General features: G+C 38.9%; 3 protein-coding genes and 1 pseudogene across 5 annotated transcripts in view; 1 reads left to right on the forward strand and 3 right to left on the reverse strand.

The window, feature by feature from the left end:
- The window catches only part of LOC135170053 (sodium/calcium exchanger Calx), a 47,008-nt gene extending 38,632 nt beyond the window's left edge, over positions 1-8,376 (reverse strand). For both annotated transcript variants that reach the window (XM_064135555.1, XM_064135554.1), the window contains exons 1-2: positions 6,649-8,376; positions 3,764-4,036 (exon numbers count right to left, since the gene is read on the reverse strand). In XM_064135555.1, coding sequence (XP_063991625.1) covers positions 3,764-4,036; positions 6,649-7,991 — 1,616 coding nt within the window. In that variant the 5' untranslated portion in view covers positions 7,992-8,376. The remainder of the gene's footprint in view (positions 1-3,763; positions 4,037-6,648) is intronic.
- Positions 1-23,289, forward strand: part of LOC135170077 (reticulocalbin-2) — a 97,867-nt gene that overhangs the window by 40,946 nt on the left and 33,632 nt on the right. The gene's annotated exons all lie outside the window — the stretch shown is intronic.
- LOC135170279 (protein artichoke-like) lies at positions 9,890-13,074 on the reverse strand. Its single transcript, XM_064135962.1, has one exon. The coding sequence runs from the start codon at positions 12,968-12,970 to the stop codon at positions 10,106-10,108; it is 2,865 nt and encodes a 954-aa protein (XP_063992032.1). The 5' UTR covers positions 12,971-13,074; the 3' UTR covers positions 9,890-10,105.
- LOC135169954 (uncharacterized) lies at positions 13,583-23,261 on the reverse strand (annotated as a pseudogene).

Here is a 23,289-nt window from a genome sequence, read left to right on the forward strand (position 1 = left end):
CACTCCAGCGGTGGGTGGAGGGAGGGGGGAGAGGAGAGGTACAGAGAGGAAAAAACGAAGGGAGGAAAAATGCAAACGAATAGACGAGATGGAAAACGATGGCACGAGAGGGAGAGAGAGAGAGAGTTGGACGAGGGTGGGTGGAAGTGGGTGGGACTCAATGAGTTTCTGATTGATCTGAAAGACTAACTTTCTCATTCACTGGAGTTGACCTGAGAAAATTCAATTGATTGGGAGCAACGATGACAAATAAAAGGGCAACTCACGAGCTGTTAGTCGTAGTTAATTTCGCAAAATTATTTCAAGAATATTTTTTTATTTTAATGGTAATGATAGATAATAATTAAATAAGGTATTAAAAAAATTAAAAATAAATAAATAATGATAGGGAAAAATTTCAAATATGTCAACGGGATTTTTTTTGTATCACCGGGGAGTTTGTCCGGAGATCTCTCGTGATTTCTCTGGAGATTTCTGGAAGATATTCACCAGTCAAAAAATTTTCTACTGTGGTATTAAAAAAAAATGTAGGATTGTGATTGCCTCGAGGATTCATCCTAAAATTTTTATATTAAATTTCTCTCCGTGCGGTGACAGCTTTTCAATGAATATTTCAAGAATGAAATCAGATTTTTTTTTTTCGTTATGAAGCGCGTGAAGTTGATCTAGTAACCGACGATAGCCAAGAAGAAAAGAGAGACGTAACAATCGTTGGTGCACCCCGAAGGTTTCCCACCCCCACATTGGCCCACTTACAGTCTCGTATGTTGTGTTTTTCTCCCCCAGTGACTCCTCCTCCTCCCCCCCCCCAGTGCCGCCATTCTCCAAAAGCCTCTTGTACTCCATCCCTTCCACGTCTTTCATCCCTTTTTACCTTCAATTCACCCACCCACCCCCCGCTGTGCTCCGTCACCACTCCCTCGGATTCCAATTTTTTTTTTCTTCTCATCCTCAACTTCCTTGTCCCTCATCTCCATTCGCCCCGAAAACTACATCACGTGTTTATCGAGGATACTATCGACAGCCGACGAGGCCAATATCACTCGGGTAGAATCGAACAAAAACAATTTCGAGTGATTGAACGGTGAAAAGAAAAAATAAATAACCGGCGTAAAATAACGCTTTGCGAGTGAGTGACAATGTGGAAGATAGGAAAGAGGGATTTGCAGTTGAGAAAAATGTTCAGTAACAGAATTTTTTTTTTCGCACTAGGGCATTGCAATTTTTGGTGTACTGCCAAGTACACGTCCGATCGCAGTGCAATTTCAAAATTTAAATTCAGCGCGTACCAAAAAAAAACTGAAGGATTTTAGACATTTTACGGAGAGTTTGAGTTTGAATTTTTAATAAAAAGATGGAGAGAAAAATTGTTTAAAAATTACGTATCTGTTCGGTAATTTGCAAGTCAAAATTATGAAACAGTTACGCATTTTTTTGCCGAACGTTTTGGGCTTTTTCTTGAACATTTTGAATTTTTTTCTGAAAGTTCACTGGAAAAGTGCGTAACTGTTCCGTAATTTTTCACTGTTTTAATTTGATTACGGAACGGATACCCAATGTTTAAACAATTTATCTCTCCGTGTGGAAAAAGAGATGAAAACCCTACTTATTCAGTCGCTTATTAATTATTCACATTTTGTAAATAACATTTTATTTTTCAACTGCAAACGAGAATGAAAATCGTTTAGGGAATAGCTCATGCGGTGCCTTGGATAAACATCACTATTTAGAGATCCTGAAATTAGCGAAATTCTGACCGGCTTATTACGTAAATGAGGGGTTGGAGAGAAGCGAATTGCAATGCGCGAGCATCAAGTGGCGATAATAAAAGGGCATATGTACACGTGCGGGAAACCGAATTATTCCTACCTCGATATTTTCCATTTTGAATGGAGTGTTCCACTCCGAATTGGGGGTTTTGTTGAGTTATTAATGTTCGGGGAGGGCTGTATTTGATGAAGTTGTGGGTGAAGATAATGATGAGGAATCAGACGGTAGTCGGCGGTGTGACGGGTTAACGTGGGAATTTTTAGCGATTTTTTCTTCAATAATATCCCGAAAAAATTATAAAATTATACTGAAATTATTTTCAATCCCCAGAAACATTTGAGGAGAATAAAACTCCAAAATTTTATGCAAAAAATGGAGAATTACGTGAAAATAAATGATACGATGTGGAAGAGGAAATAACGGTGTAAAAATACAGGAAATCCTTTCCATTTCCGCTGTAAATTTTACTTCCGGTATGGGGCAGAACGGTCACTAGTAAAAACTCCGAAAATGTCGTGAAGATCGTTAAATTTCATTCGGTAAACACGAGTTATTGCCAGCTATCAAAAACGCTCCATTTCCCACCCATATTTCTCATTTCGATTTAATTTCATCAGCGACAAACGAATATACCGGTCACATTGAAATAGTTTTACCGACCGGCAAATATTCTCCTTATCACCCCCACCCGTCAAATATTTAACGCATCAAATCACCAGGGGCGAGGGTACAGGAGACATTTTCAGTTTAGCCTTCATTACATTTTAAATTCTTTACTCCACCGAATGAAAATTTAATTCAGAGTTAAACGTCTGGCCTTTAGTGTTCACTTGGAGGGTTGATAGGGGTAGTTCATTAGAATGTCCTGGTTAATTCATGACACATGTTTTTTTGACAACAATTTACTTATTTTTCACGCAAAATTCCACATCAGTTTTTAGTTCCCCAGGAGTCGCCTTATTTTCACAATTTTCTCGTCTCAACCCCTGTTGACACAGCTCTTGCTTTTTCTGAGGATTTCTCCCTTCCCAATATTTTATATCGCAACCGATTTCCGGGAGCCATGAACATCCTCATGCCGTCGGTGACTATTTACTCGCGATACAATGCATGTGATATATCAGCGAAAAATTGTCACACGTAGACGAAAAATGGAATATGAAATTCGTTCTTGTTGGAAAAATCTGAGGAATGGGGAGACAGAGGGACAGGGAGACATGAGAGGTGGAACAAAGAGTTGCTTCAATGGCACCGTAAAGGTGGAATCTATACAGAATTCTTAAAGGAGATACTGAAATTTCACCGCGAGTTCTTTCAGTTTTTCCCCAATTCTTCTTTCTCTCGTATTCTGCACTGCAGCTCTTTCTTTGTTCATTCAGCGATTTTTTCCAACTGCTCCTCATTTTTTTTTCGCATTCACAACGGGTGTGTGAGTGTACATGGGGGGAGGGGAATGCGTGCGTAATCCACCAATTACCGCCCGGTGTGATCGACAATAATTCGTATTTTTATTTTCACTCTCTTTCCGTGGAGAGGAAAATTGTTTAAAAATTACGTTCAATAATACTCCAGTGAAAACTGGATTCACTAAAAATTATGGAACAATTACGTATTTTTTAACTGAACGTTCCCTACGTTCTGGACTTTTTCCTGAAGGTTCATTAAAAAAGTGCGTAAAACTTCCGTAATTTTTACCGAATATACGATAAAGTCACACGAAAATAAATTTTGGATAAAAATTAAACCTCCAGAGGGCGAAACGTGGGATAAAATGACGATCAACTATTTTTTAGATCAAGTTTTGTTTTAAAAATTAGACTTGGGAGTATAATTTCGGTGATAAAACTACCCTTCGTCCCTCATGTTGCCCCCTTTAGCTGTAATTTTCACCTAAAATATCTTCTCCTGAACATAATTTTTAAACAATTTTTCCCACTGTATATTTAAATTAAAATGGATTGTCCTTCACCGAATAACCGGGATTTATACTCACTCGGTCTGATTGTCCTCGAAGGTAAGTGAGCCCTCACTCGGCATATACTGTTTATTCGGCTTGGCTGTACCCTCGACAGTTCGATAGGGCAAAGCGACACGTCCTCTTGCACCACTGTACCGTAATACCCTCAGGGGATACTGGCCAACACTCTCCACCAGCTCGACGTCACGCTCAGGGAAGCCGAAAATTCCACTGTGGTCGTCATCCAGGATCATTACGGTGGCGAGGCTCGGGGATACCAGCATTGCTGACTGAGATACGTTGCTCAATCTGTAATTACGTTATTCGAATCAATTAACCAGCCAATTCAGCCATTAAATTCAGACTCGACTGAGTTCATTCGAAACTACACCAGAAAAATCTAATCAATAAAAATAACGTATCTCCACTGGTGAGTGGGCACTTGTGCTTGAGTTTCATAATTTTTTAACAGAATATTTCCATCTGTTTTAACGATGTGCACGTGGCAGGGGAAATTAACTCGTTAAGAGGTGGATTCAATCATTGAGTAGATGAAGTTGTGCTCTCTTTTATTCCCCATAACGTCACCACTATCCTCAATACACTTGCCTGATAATCTCTGTATGCTATTCACTCCAATCTCGTGTGTTTGTACAGCGAGTGGCAATGTTTGAGTAGTTGAGAATTCATTAAATTAAGAGTGGTAGGGAAAAAAAAAACTTTTTAAAATACAAATCAGTGATTGGAATCAGCTGAGCGCAGATGGAGGATCCAATTTCCTATCTGTTTTTGAAAGTGGAAGTGGTGTAGTTATTTATTTTTTTACTCGTGGGGAAACTTATGATGCAGCATGTTGCGCTGACGTTTGAATGACTGACTGACGTATCGAACGAAATCAATCATAGTGACAGGGGGGTGGAATTAGGAACGGGGGAGGCGGTATTGTTGGACTCATTAGGGAGGTTGGGTAAATTAGTGGAAAGTCGTTGGGACAAGTTTTTTTTTTTCCTGAATGACGGATGATGGGGATGGCCTGCTGACGTCTCGTTAATTTTTTTTTTTCAAGGGGTGGGGCGAGGATATTGAGGATGACTGGGGAGATCAGGGCGGGATGGGGATGGAGTTGTGGGAATGAGAGGGGTTTTCGGGGGTTTTTTGCGGTGCGATTGTTTATGAGACATTTTCTTGGATGTTGGGAATGAATCGGTGGATTATCTGGGGAATGGGGGGGGGGGCTTGGGAGGAGAGATTAGGTGGGGAGGGGGTGGTTGTATACTGAGAGAGAATTTTAATGAAATTTATCGGATCGTGAATTATCGATTCTTTATTTTTATCTCGAGATTTAGGAAAAATCACTGTTTGATGATTCATCGGGTAGTTCTTCTTATGTATTTTGCCTTTGTAGCATTGGGGGAGGGGTAGGAGGTTCTCGCCGACCTACATCAGCCAGTTATTATCAGGGACATCGGCACGACACGGCTCCGGTCAAAAAAATTGTGCCGAGTGTGACGGCAATCTCGGGTCATAATGCAAATGTCTGGAGAAATTCTTGGGACACGATGAAGACATTCTCATGGTAATCAGTTTGTCGGATCTCGCGGTGCGGATTTACTCGAGTTTACAGTGAATCTAGAAATCACTGTTCCTGAGGGATGATTATGGCGAGTAAATATTTAATGTGGTGGAGGAACTGGTTTATATGCCCGGCTGACTCGGATTTCGTATTATTTCATGAAGATATTTGGGGAACAGACGGAATTATTTTCAATTGCAGTTTCCCCTCCATCGTTTATCAAAATTACGAATTTTAAGTGACCAAATTTTCGCGAAAGAACCCACAAAAGCACTGCGAGACGAAATTCCTAAGAACTAGCGGAAATTCTACCCAAAACGTTCACATCGCGACACTATTCGCGCAAATGTGATTCCCGATAAGCCCACATCCACTTGTTCCTCACACTGAAATTACTCCCGGATTCCTCTGTCCCTGGAAATGGATTAATTTCAATTAAACAAAAGCCAAGAGCCCAGAAGTTGCTACCACTTGATTAGCAGCTCCTCGCAATATGTAATTGTTTGAAACTCCCAAGACCAGGTCACTGGAGAACACCAAGTGTAGTTGACTTTAATTAGCAAAGGTACGTTACAACGGCCATTTTCACCATTAATTTCCGCAATGCCCGGACGAATATGTGTTAGCGTTTGTGAGTGACTGTATCTAGTTGCAATTATCAAAGACAAGATAAGCAGTCGAGCTTATCCCAGAGGACACTACAACCCCCTCACCTCTCCCTCACCAAGTTAACCCGTTAAAGCTTGAGTTACAATCTTGACTCAGTTATTTATATATAATCTTTGAAATCAAAACTCCACTGAGCAATAATTCAACTGCCCGAGAAAATTACACCTAAATACGTAATTTAATCTGTAAATCCAATTCTGAGAATTTTCTCACTCGGTCTGCCATTTTTAGTTTCCATTTTCTCGTATTATTTCTCTCATTTTCCTGAACTAATACGGCCCGTAGGGGCGCGATAGCCTCGAGGCAGAATGAAGCTAGTGTTAATTCACCCCTGTGCATCGTCCAATCGAATTTCCCGTTGTGATTACCCCAACGTCGCATAGTTTCCTGATTACGTCAAAATTGTCGTCTACTACAATGTAGAAACATACGGCTCATATTAGGACATTCAACGTCCACTCATTCACCCGATTCCGGATGACTACGATCATCTGTTGAAAGTCGATGGAACTTGATTGGAACCATAATTGTTATGAAAGAAAGGATGAAACAATCCAATCACTTAACGTCAATTTGTCAGGGCGATCAGACTGACAAAGTGACTTTGATGGTTTTCATTCAGAACATGATCTCTGGAAAAAAGTTTAACCAAAGATTTTCAAACACCTAAAAATCTCACCTCACGTAGAAATGCTCATCCTCCTCAAATAGTTCATCATCAATAACGGACAGCTGAATAGTCTTCCTAGTCTCACCAGGTTCGAAGACAAGTGTACCCTTGGCACTGACATAATCCGATCCGGCCTCAGCGGATCCATCCTCCGTACAGTAATCAACAGTGCATGGTTTACTGAGATCTCCACCAACCCTGGTAACTCCAACTTCAAAAGTACCAACATTCTCCATAACGGTGTAATGACCAGGATCAAAGAATACTCTTGTTGCATTGATGTGCTCAATGTCAACGACTTCAGCCTCAGCTCTTTGTAGTTCAGCCTTGACCTCGCTGAGATCACTTTGAGCACGTTCGCTGATTTTTCTACTGAGATTACCAGCTCCAACCATTTTCCTGGTAGCGAGTACACGATAGAAGGCCCTGCTCTTGGGTCCCTTGCCAAGTACCTCTTCATGAGCCATCACCTCCAGTTGCTCAAGAGGAAGTGTTGGATGTTTCTTCCTGAGTTCTCTGAGTGTCTTGATGTAATCACGTCTTGTCTGTTCAAATTCCCTGGCCTCGGGTCCCTCATCATCAATCCTATCAACGAATAAATGGGGTCCATCGTGCTCCTTGATCTCCAACTCAACACCACCATCAGAATCACCAGCCTCCGCTTGGACAATGACACCTCGTTTATTCATTCTATATCCCTTATGAAGATATTTGTAGATTAACAATCTTCTGTCAGCTACCCATGCTGTTAATACTGTAGCTGGAAAGAAGGCAAATGTAAGTATTCCCTCCCACACCTCAAGTACACCAGGTGTCGATACCGATAGTATTATGTACAGCCACACATAAGCAAAGATACTCCACGCAGCTGTTACAAAGAATACCCTCAAGTGTTTTATCTTCCTAGTCTCACCATTTGGTATGACAAAAACACAGAGGGCTATGATAACGAAAAGATTATAGGCCGCTGAACCAACAATTGTACCAGGTCCCAAATCACCAGCTTGAAAATCCTTTGCCCATATTTCAATAATCGACAGAAGTATCTCAGGTGCACTGCTACCAAGTGCCATAAGTGTTAAATTAGCAACAGTCTCATTCCAAACACGAACAATTATAATTTGTGGCTCACGTCCTGGTCGATGAACAACAAGCTCCTTTTCCTTGGATGTAATCACCTCAATAGCAGCCATGAAACGATCACTTATTATCGATACACCAATAAACAGATACAGGAGAAGAAAGAAATACGTTGTACCACGTAGAATAATATCAGACAGATTGATATTCTCTTGTGAACCCCAGATAGGCACCACGAGGCCCGGTGTACAATTGGTGTAGTATTCCCCCATTGTCACTTATCATCAAGTTCACCGATATCTCCAGATGATCATCACCTCCCCCATTCAATCACATCCATCCTACTTCACCAATTTTAATCGTATTTTTGGACTGAAATATCGGTGGGTTGAGCTCAACTTCCGGCTTTACTTGGTTCAATTTGGTCGACAACCTGAGGAGACAGCAGCTACTGGACGATACACCCCACTGACATCCACCTATTTAAGCACATCTGCATGTCAGTGCCAGATGATTAACAACTACCGATTGAAATTTTTTTGATAATTAGAGGTTTTTTGATCCATCACGTTCACTCACACACACGTTATCACATGAGGATGTTACGCGCGGTAAACACATCAGACGATGGCACAACCGCGTACGAGGTAGTACTGATGCGAGGAAGACTGGCCGTGGGTGAGGGAGCCGAGGCTCTTCGTTCCACTCGTCTCCTCTCTTCTGTCGCCTTTCGCTGAGGAAGGGGAGGTCAACTGGAGAAGTATTGGCGAGTTGCTTATCACCAGTAGTTCTTTTCCAAGATCAGTGATATGACTTTCCATGGGATAAATCGACTTGCATCATCATCATGATAGTGGGAGTTGGCGTGATGTCAGGGGGTCCAGTTGATCATCATGAAGATGGTGATAAAAAATCATGGATTTTTATTGGCGGACGATTTCTTTTACCGCGGTAGATATTTCTGTTCCACTCAAACTTGCGCCAGTGGTTTACACTCTGTCGTTGTTCAACTGCGTCCCTGCCAACCCCTGGCGCATGCCCCCTAGACTCTTGCTTCGCCCTTACTCTACTCCACCCCGGACACAACGGCGAGCCACGAGCGAGACACTCCCGCCCATCCTGGGGATGATGATGATTTTTCCATTCGGGGGATTCACCACTGCTGAATCTCGAGCCCCTGTGCAGCCGCAATGTTGCGGGTCTAGGGGGATGATTTTATTTTTCGGGGGTACAGGATTAAGCTGTTATATTTATTCATATTTCAGTTACGTCGTTTGAATGTTGAATGGTGGGGGTTTTATTTGACTTTCAATTGAAAACGACCACTGACTTTAATATTAATTATTTATGTTATCACGGTTACTATTTTTAAAAATTAACGGACAGTAAATACTGATAATTTCGTTCCCGTGGACGTTTCACAGCTGTTTCTATCCTCGTCTCGTCGATTGAATGAAAACAACGGCTTTTATCAGAAGTAATTACATCGAAATTACCGCACTCGTGATAAGAGAATATAACAAAAATAGCTCGTGCCGTAAAATTATAGTTCAATTAGGGAGTGGGATATTTTAAATGATTTTTCTTATCTGAGAAAGAGCGCACGCGTTTACACAGGTAATGAGGGGTAAACAATTGTTCAAATTGATATAAGAAGTGCTTGATACGACTTATCATAAATGTGAGGTGTATATATATAGTAGATATATAGTTGTGTAAAAATATATACTGGATAACGGATATTTAAGGCAGACGGAAATTGACAATTTGGAATTGAGTGAAGCTGCTGGGGCATCGGTAATGACGGTTGGTCTTTACTTTTGGGAATATGTTTCCCTGTTGGGAGCTCCTGGAGTGATGGATTAGCTGGAGGGCGATTGCGGTGAGGGGTAGACCGATGGGAAAAGTTTATGGAGATTGCGGATGATTTGATGATGGTTTTTTCGGTGGATGTGGTTCATACGATGATTGGCTTGTGCTGTTCATCAATTTTTATTGATGGGGGGAGACCCTTGACACTTGCCTTTTCTCATAGAGAGGAAACACCAGTCAGGAGGGAGAATGGAATTGTCGTGTATGGTTTCATGGATTTCTCTTTCCGGATAAGCCACTTGTGATTATTGACTCTTGATAAATTTAATTTTATTAGTTGATAAAATATTCGGTTTATTGGGATTATTATTCAGACTGAATTATTGAAAATATTTTTTATTTGTTTCCCTGGTTTATTTACAAGAACTTGGGTTAATTTAATGATTAATTATTTCAATTAGAGGAAAATCTCCCTCGTTTATTTCACAATTCGTTTGTTTATAACTATAAATATTTATACTATTACTACAAAAATGATCTTCACTCTTTTTGACTGATTCTTTTAATCAAACAACTATAGTTGTGTGAAAGGATTGCCTCTGATCTTGATCATTACCACAGGTGCCTGAGAATTTTTGGAAGCCCATTGAAATTGCTCGTGCTTTTTGATAACATTCCATGAGATATCAAGTGTTGTCAATAATGGTAGCGTCGCGAAGGCTTCACGATCTATCTCAACTATTTTATTATAAGCTATATCGATATGCTTCAAGTTGGGCAAGTTACAAAATGCATTCTGCTCGATCTTATTAATATCATTAAGGCGGAAGTGCAATGTTTCTAATTTTTTAAAGTGGCATAAATTTGGAATGTCTGTCATTTCATTATTATCTAATTTGAGACTGGAGAGATTCGCCAGATTCTGGAAAGCCTCCTCAGGGATACTCCGGAGATGATTGTTCGATAAGTCTAGATATTCCAACTTCGATAGTCCAGTAGACACTCGGTGATCGGATTGCAGCGTAATGTTATTGATGCTGTTCCACGATAGATCCAATGTTGTCAATGAAGACAGCCGGTTAAAGACGTCCCATATGATCTCGCTGATGTCGTTCTCCGAAACGTCAATACTTTTTAAAATCGATGAGTTACAAAAAGTTTGCACCGGGATGTCGTGAAGTTCATTTCGACTGAAGTTCAAATTTTCCAAATTTCTCATGCTGCATAGATCCGGAATGTATTCCAACAGATTATTAGCCACGTTGAGAACCCGGAGATCAGTCAGATTTTGAAAAACCCCTCGAGGAATTTTAGATATCACATTGGTCGATATATCTAGATAATTTAAGCTTTTCAGATTCGACAAAAATGTTTCATTGCCTGTTGATTCGGCCAGCGCATCAAGCAGTTCAGGTACTGTTTGATTGATGTTATTCACCAACAAATTGAGTCCCTTCAGTATTATCTGATCGCAGAAGGTGTTCATGCTGATATTTTCAAGTTTAGGGTAAGTCTCGCTCAATTCGATTATTATTCCAAAGTCGCATGGAGGTGAGAGAATTAATTTGTTGTCGTTCAGTTTGAGAACACGAAGAGCCATCAGATTTTGAAAAGTTTCATAAAAAATTCTTGACAATTTATTGTGCGATAGATCGATATGTTTTAAGTAGATTGTGTCCCGAAAAGTATCTGGACTGATGGTAGCTAGCTTATTACCACTAAAATTCAATTCCTCTAATTGTGATGAATTCGACAGACTTGGAATGGTCTCCAATGCGTTATCAGCCATTTTCAGAGTTCTGAGACGTGGCAGATGCTGGAAAATTATCTGAGGAATTTCCGATAATTCATTGCTGGATAAATCCAGATATTCCAAGTTCATGGGTACTTTGGGGAGTAGCCGTTGGCTTTTTAACGAAAATAAATATTGTGGAAGTATTTTGAGCTTATTCCCGGAGAGATCCAATGTTGTCAATGAGAGCAGCTTGTTAAAGGCTCTAGGCTTAGCTTCATCAATCTCGTTACGTGAAAAATTGATGTATTTTAAATTTGTATTGTTCCCGAAAATTCCTGAGCTGACAATTTTAATTTTATTATCATTTAAATGCACTTCTCTCAATTGTTTCAAAACCTCTAGACCTGATATGTCCGTCAATCGATTATTGTTCAATTTGAAAACCCGTAAAGGCGTCCGTGACTCCAAAATTGACGGAGGAATTTCGGGTAATTCGTCGGCCGATAGCCCAGGGCGTTTCTGCTCCATCGGCTCGCTGATAAGAACTTTTTGATTTGTTGGAAGAAACAAATATCTCGACAGTGTACGGAGCTTGTTCCATGATAGATCCAAAGTTATCAAAGACAGTAGCCCATCGAAGACTCCAACTGGCATACGAGTGATCTCATTGTGTGACAGATCAAGGTGTTTCAAATTTGGCCAGTTGCAGAAGCTCTGACTCACATCAACAATCGCATTCTTGCTCAAATTCAATTCTTCCAATTTATACGAATTGCATAGGTTTGGAATACTATTCAATTTGTTGTTGTCAGCCTTGAGGACAATGAGGCTAGGCAGATTAGCGAAGCCACTTGCTGGAATTTTCGATAAACTATTGTTCGATATGTCCAAGTACTTCAGACTCGTCAGATTCTCCATCGCATGTTCCTCGAAAATCGCCAGCTCAGTGGAACTTAATGATAACTCTTGCAGATTGATAGAATCTCTCAACCAAATTCCTCGATGACAAGAGGCATTTGCACATATACAGCCTAATGGGTTACTGTCTAGGTGCAGTACTTGAAGATTCTTCAGCGATCCGGTCACAAACGTCTGCAGGTGATTTTTGTTAAGATACAGATGAGTCAGTTTCGTTGGAAATGTCGTTAAAAAATTCGAAGACATGAGGTTGTTGTCATTCAAATAGAGATGAGTGATCTCAGGGATGTCTGACCATGACTGAAATTCCACTGACTCCAAATTATTGTAACGTAAATATAAGTCACTCAACTGTGGACATCTCAGTGTAATTGTCAGGGAATATGGCGATCGATCTGAATTATTACTGTTCGATTCTTTGATGCCATTTTTCAGGAAATTATTTTGATAAAAGGCTGCATCAAGCACCAGAGTCTTCAGATTTGGATGCGCATAGAACGATATATTAACTGGAGAAAGACTGGTGTCAGCCAAATTCAGATATTCCAATTGTTGATTATCCAACTTGCCAGGAATCCATCGGACATTATTACCTGCTAAACTGATGCAACTAATCGGGTTGTTAATAACTCCGAGTTTCTTTGACGCAAAACGACCGGTTGAAAAATCGACATGTCCGTAACGGTATGGACATTCTGCTATGCTATCAGATGTTGATTTCACAAATTCACTATTGTTCAATGAAATCAAAGCACTCAGTACTATCAACACTTTGTAGAGTTTCATTTTACAGTTAGAAATATTATTTGGTGATTCAGTTGATAGAACTTGATGAGCAAACGTTGTATGCTAATCATGTACGAGCTCTGGCCACATTTTGAATCCACCTTGAATTTATAGGCTGTGTTCATGGCCATCAGAATGGTCATATCAGAGGGAACAAATGGATTTTTCGTGGTATTAATGAGATATGAACACAAATTTTTATCTATTTTCATGAACTGCCATTCCATTCCGCATGCCGTCGAAGGTCTCAAAAAGTCCGCTAGAAAAATTAAATTAATGGATTCATTATGAAAGTTTTTGTTTCAAATATTATTTTGCTTGAAAGGTGACTCAGTATGTTACACGTGGGGCCTCTTTATCGTTAATGGAAACTTTTGGTTTAGTTGAAATTTTTATCTTTTGCTGAAGGTAACTGATAACGAGAGAATTGCTCTTTTATGACGTTAGCATCGGATAGTTTACATATTTCTGGTTTATTTATTATTCAACAGGATTTCTGGGATTTTAAAGAGGGGAGGGGGGTGGCACTCAGTCATCTTCAATTATTATGATAATTATAGAAAGACTGATTGGGTCAAAATATGAATGGATCATTACGCAATAATTAGGCGGTTTTCTAGAAAAAGTGGTTTTTTAATTACACGTTTAGTTGTTGAAAAATATTGATTATCACATAGTTGGTATCTTACTACTTATATAGTAACTATGTGACCGTCAAATCTGTGCAGCCAATTAAAAAAATAGACATTGCTGAGCAATTGTTTATCTTTAATCATTATAAAAAGTACATCTAGTTTATCATGAATAAATGAATTAGGTGATGAATGGTATGATAGCTAGCGAATTTAATATCAAGTAGTTAATTATCTTTTAACTTGTAGCCCTTTCATGTATTAAATTAAACGATTATTGCAATCGATGGTAATTAATTAAAAATAAATCAACATTTCTCAGTCGCTATTCACATCGGCTATTCTCACTCTTCCTAAATACGGAAAAATGCGATTATCTTTATCAATTACTAACTAGAAATATACAATCAATGTTGATACACGTGTGGCTGTATCAACGAGGCCTGCGGCGATTTTTTTATCACTTACTTATATAATTCCTGACCGGAAGTGCACATGCACACATATATATACAGTACAATACATAATATATGTATTGTTTTACGACAGTAAACAATTTCACTACGCAAATGTTCTTTCATGATTCGTTAAAAACATTCCAGAAGATCATTTCTCACTCCAGATTATGCGAATAATCTCATAATTCTATTGAATAATATTAATATTCAAGTTTTTGATTAATTCGATATATTTGAATGGATTCCCTACGATATTGATAACTAATATTGGCGATCTGATATTTTTTGGGGAAAATCGCCCATAGGGGAAGCTTGTAAGCTTGTTCCACGAAATATCCAGGACTTCTAATGACGGCAGCAGTGTGAAGGCTCGGTGATTCATCATGTCAATTTCATTATGAGACAAATTAACATTTTTTAAATACGAGAAGTTACAAAAACTTTGTTGTCTGATTCTCTGTATAGCATTGTTACTCAAATCCAAGTCCTCCAACTTTTCGAAATTACACAGATACGGAATGTCCTCTAGCACATTGTTCTCCAGTTTGAGAACCTCCAGGACATCTGGAATTTTCGAGTCGTATAAAATCACGTCTTTCGATAAATCTGAGCTCGTCGGGTTAGCTGTATGTGCACCAGGCAAATGATAGATTTTCGAAATGAACCAATTTTGTGGAAGTATTTTAAGCTGATTCCATGACATATTCAGTGTCATCAACGATGGCATAATATTAAAGGCTTGAGGTGCCACAACAGCGATCTTATTGTGGGACAAATCGATAGTTGTCAAGTTTGTCATGTTGAAGAAAGTTCCTGAAGCGATACTGTCAATAGCATTGCAACTCAAATTCAATTCTTCCAATTGTTTCAAGTTACGTAGATCTGGAATGTTTGTCAATCCATTGTATTCCAAATTAAGAGTCACGAGACTGGTGAGATTAGCAAAGGCTTCATCAGGAATTTTTGTTAATTTATTGTGGGATATGTTCAAGTATTTCAAGCTGGTGAGATTCTCCATTGCGTCGGTATCCAATATGGAAAGATTAGCGAATGATAAGGATAATTCTTGGAGATTGATTGCGTCCGTTAGCTCAACTCCTTGGTGACAAGGCGCCTTTCCACACACAGCCCCCAATGGATTGTCATCCAGGTCCAGCACTCTCAGATTTTTCAGTGATCCAGTTCTGAATGTTCGCAGATTATTCTCATCAAGATACAAGTGAGTGAGCTTTTCCGGAAATACTGATAAGAAGTTTGTAGACGTGAGGTTATTGGTACTTAAATACAGATGTGTGATTTCTGGAAGTGTGTGCGACCATCGTCCAACTCGCAATGATTCCAAATTATTTTTTCGCAAATACAAGTGTTTGAGTTGGGGAATTACCAGTGAAATTTTCAGGACATATGTGCAAGGTAGAAGGTCGGAGCTGTTCGTATTGTCTCTGGGTTTAGATGCATTTGACATGAATAGTTGATATTCGGTGATCACCTGGTCCAGCATCAGCGTTTCCACATTTGCATGACCAAACGACGATAGAAATTCCAACGGTACCAGGTTTCCCCCCAAATTCAGTGATTTCAGGTGTTCAATGTCTTCCAAATCATCAATTGTTGTGTTTATATTCAACTTATTCCAGGAGAGATCCAACGTGGTCAATGATGGCAACTTATCGATTGCACCAGGCATGATCTTCACTATCTGATTATGAGACAAATCAATGCGCCTCAAATTTGTCAAATTACAGAAATTGTGATGGGTGATAGTGTGAAGTGCATTACGACTCAGGTTCACTTCTTCCAATTTGTTTAAATTACATAAATCTGGAATATTTTTCAGTGCATTTTCATTTAACTTTAGGGTTGAGAGATGCGTCAGATTCTCGAACACCTGCTTACGAAGACTCGATAAATTATTATTCGATATATCGAGATATCTCAGATTGATAATTGGAATTCCTTCAGGCCTTTGGCCACGTCCGGATGTAATCCAATTTTGCCGAAGTTTTTCGATCCTGTTCCATGAGAGATCCAACTTTGTTAGTGACGATAGGTTAAAGGCATTATGTTGCACCTCCTCTATCTCATTATGTGACAAATCAATATCCGTCAGGTTTGTCATGTTGTAGAACGTCTGGTAATTGACAGTTTGAAGTGTATTTCCACTGAAATTGAATCCTTCCAAATTTGTTAAACTCCACAAAAATGGAATACTTGGCAATTCATTGTTATCGAGCCTGAGAACTCGAAGGTTCGTCATATTTTCAAAAGCTCGGTCAGCAACTTCTGACAGTTGATTATTAGACAGATCCAAATATTCCAAGGGTGTCAAGTCCCCAACAAGTAGTCGTCTACTTCGTGACAGAAACCAATTTTGTGAAAGGGTCTTCAGCGCGTTCCACGACAGGTTCAAGGTCTTCAGCGAGAATAGGGTCTGAAATACTTGAATTGGTATTTCCGCGATCCTATTATGCGATAAATCAATATGTACCAACTTTGATGAGTTCCTCAAGCTTTTGCGACCGATTTTATCAATCGCATTATGACTCAAATTCAGTTCTTCCAAATTTTCCAAATTCCACAGATTTGGAATGTCCTGGAGCAGATTATTTGATATGTTGAGGACTCGGAGATTTATCACATTTTCGAGATTTCGTTGAGAAATTATATCTAAATTATTGTACGATAAATCCAGGTATTCCAGGTTCATCGGATTTTCAACAGATGTTCCATTACTTCGGGGCCAGTTTCGTCGAAATTTCTTCAGATTATTCCACGACAGATCCAGTCTGATCAATGACACTAGCTTATCGAAGACACCAGTTCGTACCTCCACGATGGCATTATGGGACAAATCGAGACGTTTCAAATCGATGAAGTTATCGAAGCTTTGGTTACGTAGATAAGAAATTGTATTGTGACTGAAATTCGCTTCCTCCAGTTGACTCGAGTATTGCAAATTAGGGATATCTGTCAGGGCGTTGTCATTCAGGTTGATAAACTTCAGACTGGTGAGATTTTTGAAGGCTCCATCAGGAATCGTTGATAATAGATTACTCGACATGTCCAGGTACTTTACACTCGTCAGATTTTCCATTGCATTTTCCTCGACTGTTGAAAGATGAGTTGAAGATATGGATAACTCTTCCAGATTGATTGCATCCCTCAACCATATCCCTCGGTTTCCATCTCCTGTTGTACACAAGGACCCCAATGAATTGTTGTCCAGGTGCAGTACTTTGAGATTCTCCAGTGATCCAGTTCTAAATGCCAGCAGACGATTGTTGTTAAGATACAGATGCGTAAGACTGCTTGGAAATGTTAGCAAGAAAAAAGTAGTTGTCAGTTTGTTGTCATTCAGGTAGAGATGAGTGATCTCTGGAAGAGTGTTCGACCATGATGGTATCCACACCGATTCAAAGTTATTTCGTCGTAAATATAATTCCTTTAGGTGCGGACATTTCAGGGAAATTTTCAACGAATATATCATTTGTGTTGTTCCCGATGAGTTTGAACGCGTGCTGTCGGTGGAGGGTAAATCTCTTAGAAATAACACAAAACCATCCACTAGATAACGGTTTCGGAGGTGACGAGTTGATGCGATAGCGTCGTCGAGCACCAAAGTCCTGATATTTGTATGTTCAAAATTTGAAAAAAAATTGGCCGGCAATTTGCTACCCCCCAAATTCAAATACTCCAGATTTTCGTTATCATTTTTGAGGTGATATGCTTTCACATTATTTCCCGCGAAATTAACACACAGGAATGGTACACTCGCATGTGCATCACGATTTGTTGCATAACGACCTATGGCAAGGTCCAAGTTACCGTAGGAATATTTACAATATGGTAAATAATCGGGTGACGATTTCACAAATTGACAAATCACTGATGGAAGGAGACTAGTCAGCACCAGAAGCACTTTAGATATTTTCATTTTAAGTTTCAAAGTCTAGGATTACGAGTTTGATCGACGGCGTTCTGGCCGATTCGGTGCAAGTTCTTTGACCAGACCATGAACTCATCACGATTTTATATTAGATGCTAATGGCCATAATTCCCATATCATTACAGGTGATATGACTATCAATTTTGTCTGTTGAAATAAGCTATCGTTCAAGAGCGCAGCTGTTACAATCTTTTGAGGAAGTTCGATGGAATGATTTTGAAAATTGAATTCATAAAAGCCATTCTTTTAATATCATTCCACACGAAACATCTTTTGTGATTAATTCCCTGTGGAATTTTGTTATCATTATTGCGAAAATCAGTGGAACGGTAAATCGAGTGAAGTTCATTTTGACTATTGGCCATTTTTTTACGAATATCGCGGAATATAAACGAGTAGAAAACATGGTGTCACGTGGAGATAGTTCAGGAAACGAAATTCTGCGTTTCCTCAGGTTCCAAATGCTCATTAAAAAACGATCAAAAATCAAAATTGATTTGACCCGATTCATCAATGCGGAATATGACATGTCTTCGGGAAAAAAATAATTATTTCGGCGGAATGTACCCGATAATATGAACATTCAATTATCATTATTCCCTTAATAATCTCTCACGGTATTATCGCGTCGGGAGTCTCATTAAAAAAATAGCACTACGAAAAATTCCGATCGATAAATTTTATTGAAAATTGACTCAGATTCATTCAAAAACGATTGTCAAATTTCACATTCTCATTACCTTCGACATACGGACTAATTTGAATGTAGATACGTTATCGTATTTATAAATTGTGATATTTTCTTCCGTTTTTCGACAAAAAAAAAATTATTGCACGTGTCAAATCGTATATTTATGATTTTAATCATGTATAAGTAATTCTGCAAATAGATTCTGCTAACATTATAATTAATGAGTTCATTCACATGATATATCCTTAATGAAACACAAATGAAGTTTTGTTCTTGCGTAATTTACCTTCCGGTTCATTTCAATGATTATCGATTTTGCCAGTTAAAAATTTGGAATTGTCTGATTGATCATCAGCTCGAGTTTCCGTGCGAACTAAATTGTCACAGCAATTCCACTTCATTAAGACCGCAAATACAGTGGTGGAGAACATCGTAGTTGTTTACAGCAAACCCTTCTTCTTTATTAACCGTATGCTTTCGAGTGGATTTCCACTTATGCTGACAGATAACATATTCGCTAGGTAATTTTTACGAGAGACTCGTCGGAGTGGAAATGTCCTAAACTTATTCCACGAAACATCCAGTTGTGTTAATGACGGCAGAAATTGCAAGCCGCCAATTTCTATCTCAAAAATATTATTATGAGACAAATTAATTTTTTTTAAATACTTCAAGTTACAAAATGTTTTCTGCTTGATACTCTTGATCGCATTGTGGCTCACATCCAATTCTTCGAGGTTTTCGAAGTCACATAAGTTGGGAATATCCGTAAGCACATTGTGCTCCAATTTGAGAATTTTTGGAACAGCAGAAATCCCTGAAAGGAACCAATATTGCGGAAGGACTGTGAGCTGGTTCCACGATATATTTAAGGTCTTCAAGGACGTAAGGAGAGAGAAGGCTTCAGGTGCCACAACAGTGATCTTATTATGCGATAAATCAAGATTTTTCAGATTAGTCAAGTTATGAAAAGTTTTGGAACTGATGGCATGAATTGAATTGTGACTGAAGTTCGCTTTTTTCAAATTTATCAAATAACGTATGTCTGGGACATCTGCCAATAGATTGTCAGTTAACTTGAGAACTGTGAGATTGGTGAGATGTTTGAAGGCTCCTTCAGGTATTTTTGATAATCTATTGCTTGATAGATCCAAATATTTCAAACTTATCAGGTCCTTCATTGCGTTTTCCTCCAACGTTGACAGATTCGCAGAAGATAGTGATAGCTTTTGTAGATTGATTGCATCCCTCAACTGTATTCCCTGGTGACAATACTCCTTTTCGCAAACGTAACCCAAGGGATTATAATCTAGGTTCAGTACTGTGAGATTTTCTAGGGATCCAATCCTGAAGGTCTGGAGATGATTCTTATCGAGGTACAAGTGAGTCAATTTTTCTGGAACTATTGATAAAAAATTCGCAGACGTAAATTGGTTGTGGCTCAAGTAAAGATGAGTAATCTCTGGACAAATGTATGACCAACGTGTGACCCTCAGTGATTCCAAATTATTTTTTCGTAAATATAATTGTCTCAGTTGGGGAATTATTGCGGAAAATTTTGGGTTGTATGTACCCAATGATCTTTTTTTTGAATTGATAAGTGAATGGTTCTGGCATGCACTTTTGGAATGTTGAATTCCGAAAATAACTTCATCCAACACCAGAGTTTGCACAGTTGCGTGTGCAAAATACGATAAAAATTTAAACTGCAGCTGGTTTCCAGCTAAATTTAAATATCTGAGATTTTCAATAGTTTCCAAATCATCAAATTCAGTGCAACCATTGAACTCATTCCACGATAGATCCAGTGCTGTTAGCGATGGTAATGTAGTGATGACACCAGGCGTCATCATCGTGATCTGGTTGTAAGACAAGTCAATATATTTCAAGTTCTTCAAGCTACAGAAAGTTTGTTGACTTATGTTCTGAATTCCATTGCGACTCAAGTTCAGCTCTCTCAATTGTCTTAGATTGCAGAGATCAGGGATATGTTGCAATCCATTTCTGCCCAATTTAAGGGTCAGAAGACTCGTGAGATTGGGAAAAAGCTGTTCAGGAATTGTCTGCAAGTCATTGCTCGATAAATCTAGGTATTGTAGCTTCATCGAATCACCAGAAAGCTCTGAATTGTCCTGTGAAATCCACCAATTGATCTCTAGTTTTTGGATCTTGTTCCACGATAAATCCAAAGTCTTCAATAATGGCATCATATCGAATGCTCCAGGTGTGATCTTACCAATTTTGTTTCGTGATAAATCAAGATGTGTTAAATGTGTCAATTTACAGAAGGTATTCGAACTGACATTATAAAATACATTATGACTTAGATTCAACGTCTGCAATTTTCTTACGTAGCACAGATTTGGAAGGTCTTTTAATGCATTATTATTCAATTTGAGAGCTACGAGACCGGTCAGATTTTCAAAAGCCCGTCGAGGAATTCTCCGAAATATATTATTCGATAGATTTAGCGATTCCAACTTGATGAGATTTCCCGAAAGAAACCACGGCAGCCAAAATCTTTTCAACTTGTTCCATGATAGATCCAATCTCTTCAATGATCCCAGCATGTGAAAGACTCCAGGAGTTATTTGAGTGATCTCATTATGTGACACATTAAAGTGTTCCAAATATTTCAAGGTACAGAAGGTTTGCTCACTGATATTCTTAAGTGCATTATAACTCAAATCCAAAATTTTTATTTTTTCCAAATTGCAGAGACTGGGAATATCTAGCAATAAATTATGATTCAGTTTGAGAACCACCAGACTCGTGAGATTTTGAAAAGCGAGAGTAGCAATAATCTTTAATTTATTGTTCGATAAATCCAGGTGTTGCAACTTCAATGGAGTTTGAAGAGATCTGCCATCATTTTCAGAAATGAACAAATTTTGCGGGAGCTGTATGAGCTTATTCCATGACAGATCCAATATCGTTAATGATGACAGCGAATAAAAAGCTCCAGGTGTTACCTTGGTGATCTCGTTTCGTGAGAGATCGATCTTTTTCAAATTTTTTACGAAACAAAATGTTTTCTTACCGACACCACGAAGTGCGTTACGATTCACATTCAGCTCCTCTAATTTCGTCAAACTGCATAAATGTGGAATATTTTGCAATTCATTACTATTCAATTTGAGAACTACCAGATTCGTCAGATGTAGAAAGGCCCAGTTAGACAGTTTCCGCAAACCATTATTCGACAGATCTAGATCTGCCAATTTCAATGATTCCTCCCCATCCGATCTGTCCGTTCGCGAAGTAAACCAGTCGCGGTGGAGTTCCGTTACTTTGTTCCATGAAAGGTTCAACGACATTAATAATGGCAGCATATCAAAGACTCCATGTGTCACCTCCGCGATCCTATTATGCGACAAATCAAGATGTTTCAAATTGGTGGTGTTATGGAAGGTCTGGTGACTGATGTAACGAATCTCATTGTGACTGAAATTTGCTTCTTCGAGGTTCTTCGAATAAAGTAAACTTGGAATATCCATCAGGTTATTCTGGTTTAATTTGATCACCACCAGACTAGTGAGATTGCTGAAGGCCCTTTCAGGGATTTTCGATAGTTTATTATCCGATAGGTCCAGGTATTTCAAGCTCGTCAGGTGCTCCATCGCGTCGTCCTCGAAAGTGGAAATATCAGCGGACGATAGTGATAACTCTTGCAGATTGATTGCACCCCTCAACCATATCCCTTGACAATTCACCTTTCTACATATAGAGCCTAATGGATTGTGGTCTAGGTGCAGGACTTGAAGATTTTTCAGGGATCCAGTTTTAAAAGTCCGCAGAGCATTTCTGTCCAGATATAAATGAGTCAATTTCTTTGGGAAATTCGATAAAAAATTCGTAGACGTAACGTTGTTCTTGTTCATGTAGAGATGAGTAATCTCTGGTGTATCTGACCAGGATGGAATCCAAACTGATGTCAAATTATTGTTCCTCAAGTATAATTCCTTGAGGTGTGGGAGTTTTAGGGAAATTTTCACTGAATCTGTCATATACTCTCTTTCCCTCGAGTTTGAATTTTCACTGACGATATCAGATGAGGTGGACATCAATGAAGATTTTCGAGGATTCGGAAGTCCGGCAATTGCTTCATCAAGCACTAAAATCTTCACAGTCGGATGTTCATAGGATGATAGAAGAGCGACAGGTATTTTACCTCCAGCTAAATTCAGGTATTCCAGTTCCTCAGTTGTTTTCTTGAGGGGAAAATGTGGCACATTATTTCCTGCTAAGTTGACACAAATGAATGGTGGGTAAGCGAATGAAGGACTAGTTGTTTTGAAACGACCGCTCGAAAAATCGAGGGATCTATCGTAACGTTCGCAAACTGGAATGTAATCAGATGTAGATTTCACAAACTCACTGGTGTCTAATGGAAACAGAATAGAGAATATGATCAACACTTTATAAAGTTCCATTTTAATGTGGGAAGTCGTTGATAAAATTGTGACACGCGTGCTTCTTGGTCAAATGATTCAAGAAATGTTGATAGTGCTCTGACCAGAAATTCCATATTACCTTGAATTTATATGCTGCGTGTGAAAAGATTTAGCACGTTTTGCTTGAATTAAAATTTA

This window comes from Diachasmimorpha longicaudata, chromosome 16 (assembly GCF_034640455.1).
Source record: "Diachasmimorpha longicaudata isolate KC_UGA_2023 chromosome 16, iyDiaLong2, whole genome shotgun sequence".
Taxonomy (NCBI): domain Eukaryota; kingdom Metazoa; phylum Arthropoda; class Insecta; order Hymenoptera; family Braconidae; genus Diachasmimorpha; species Diachasmimorpha longicaudata.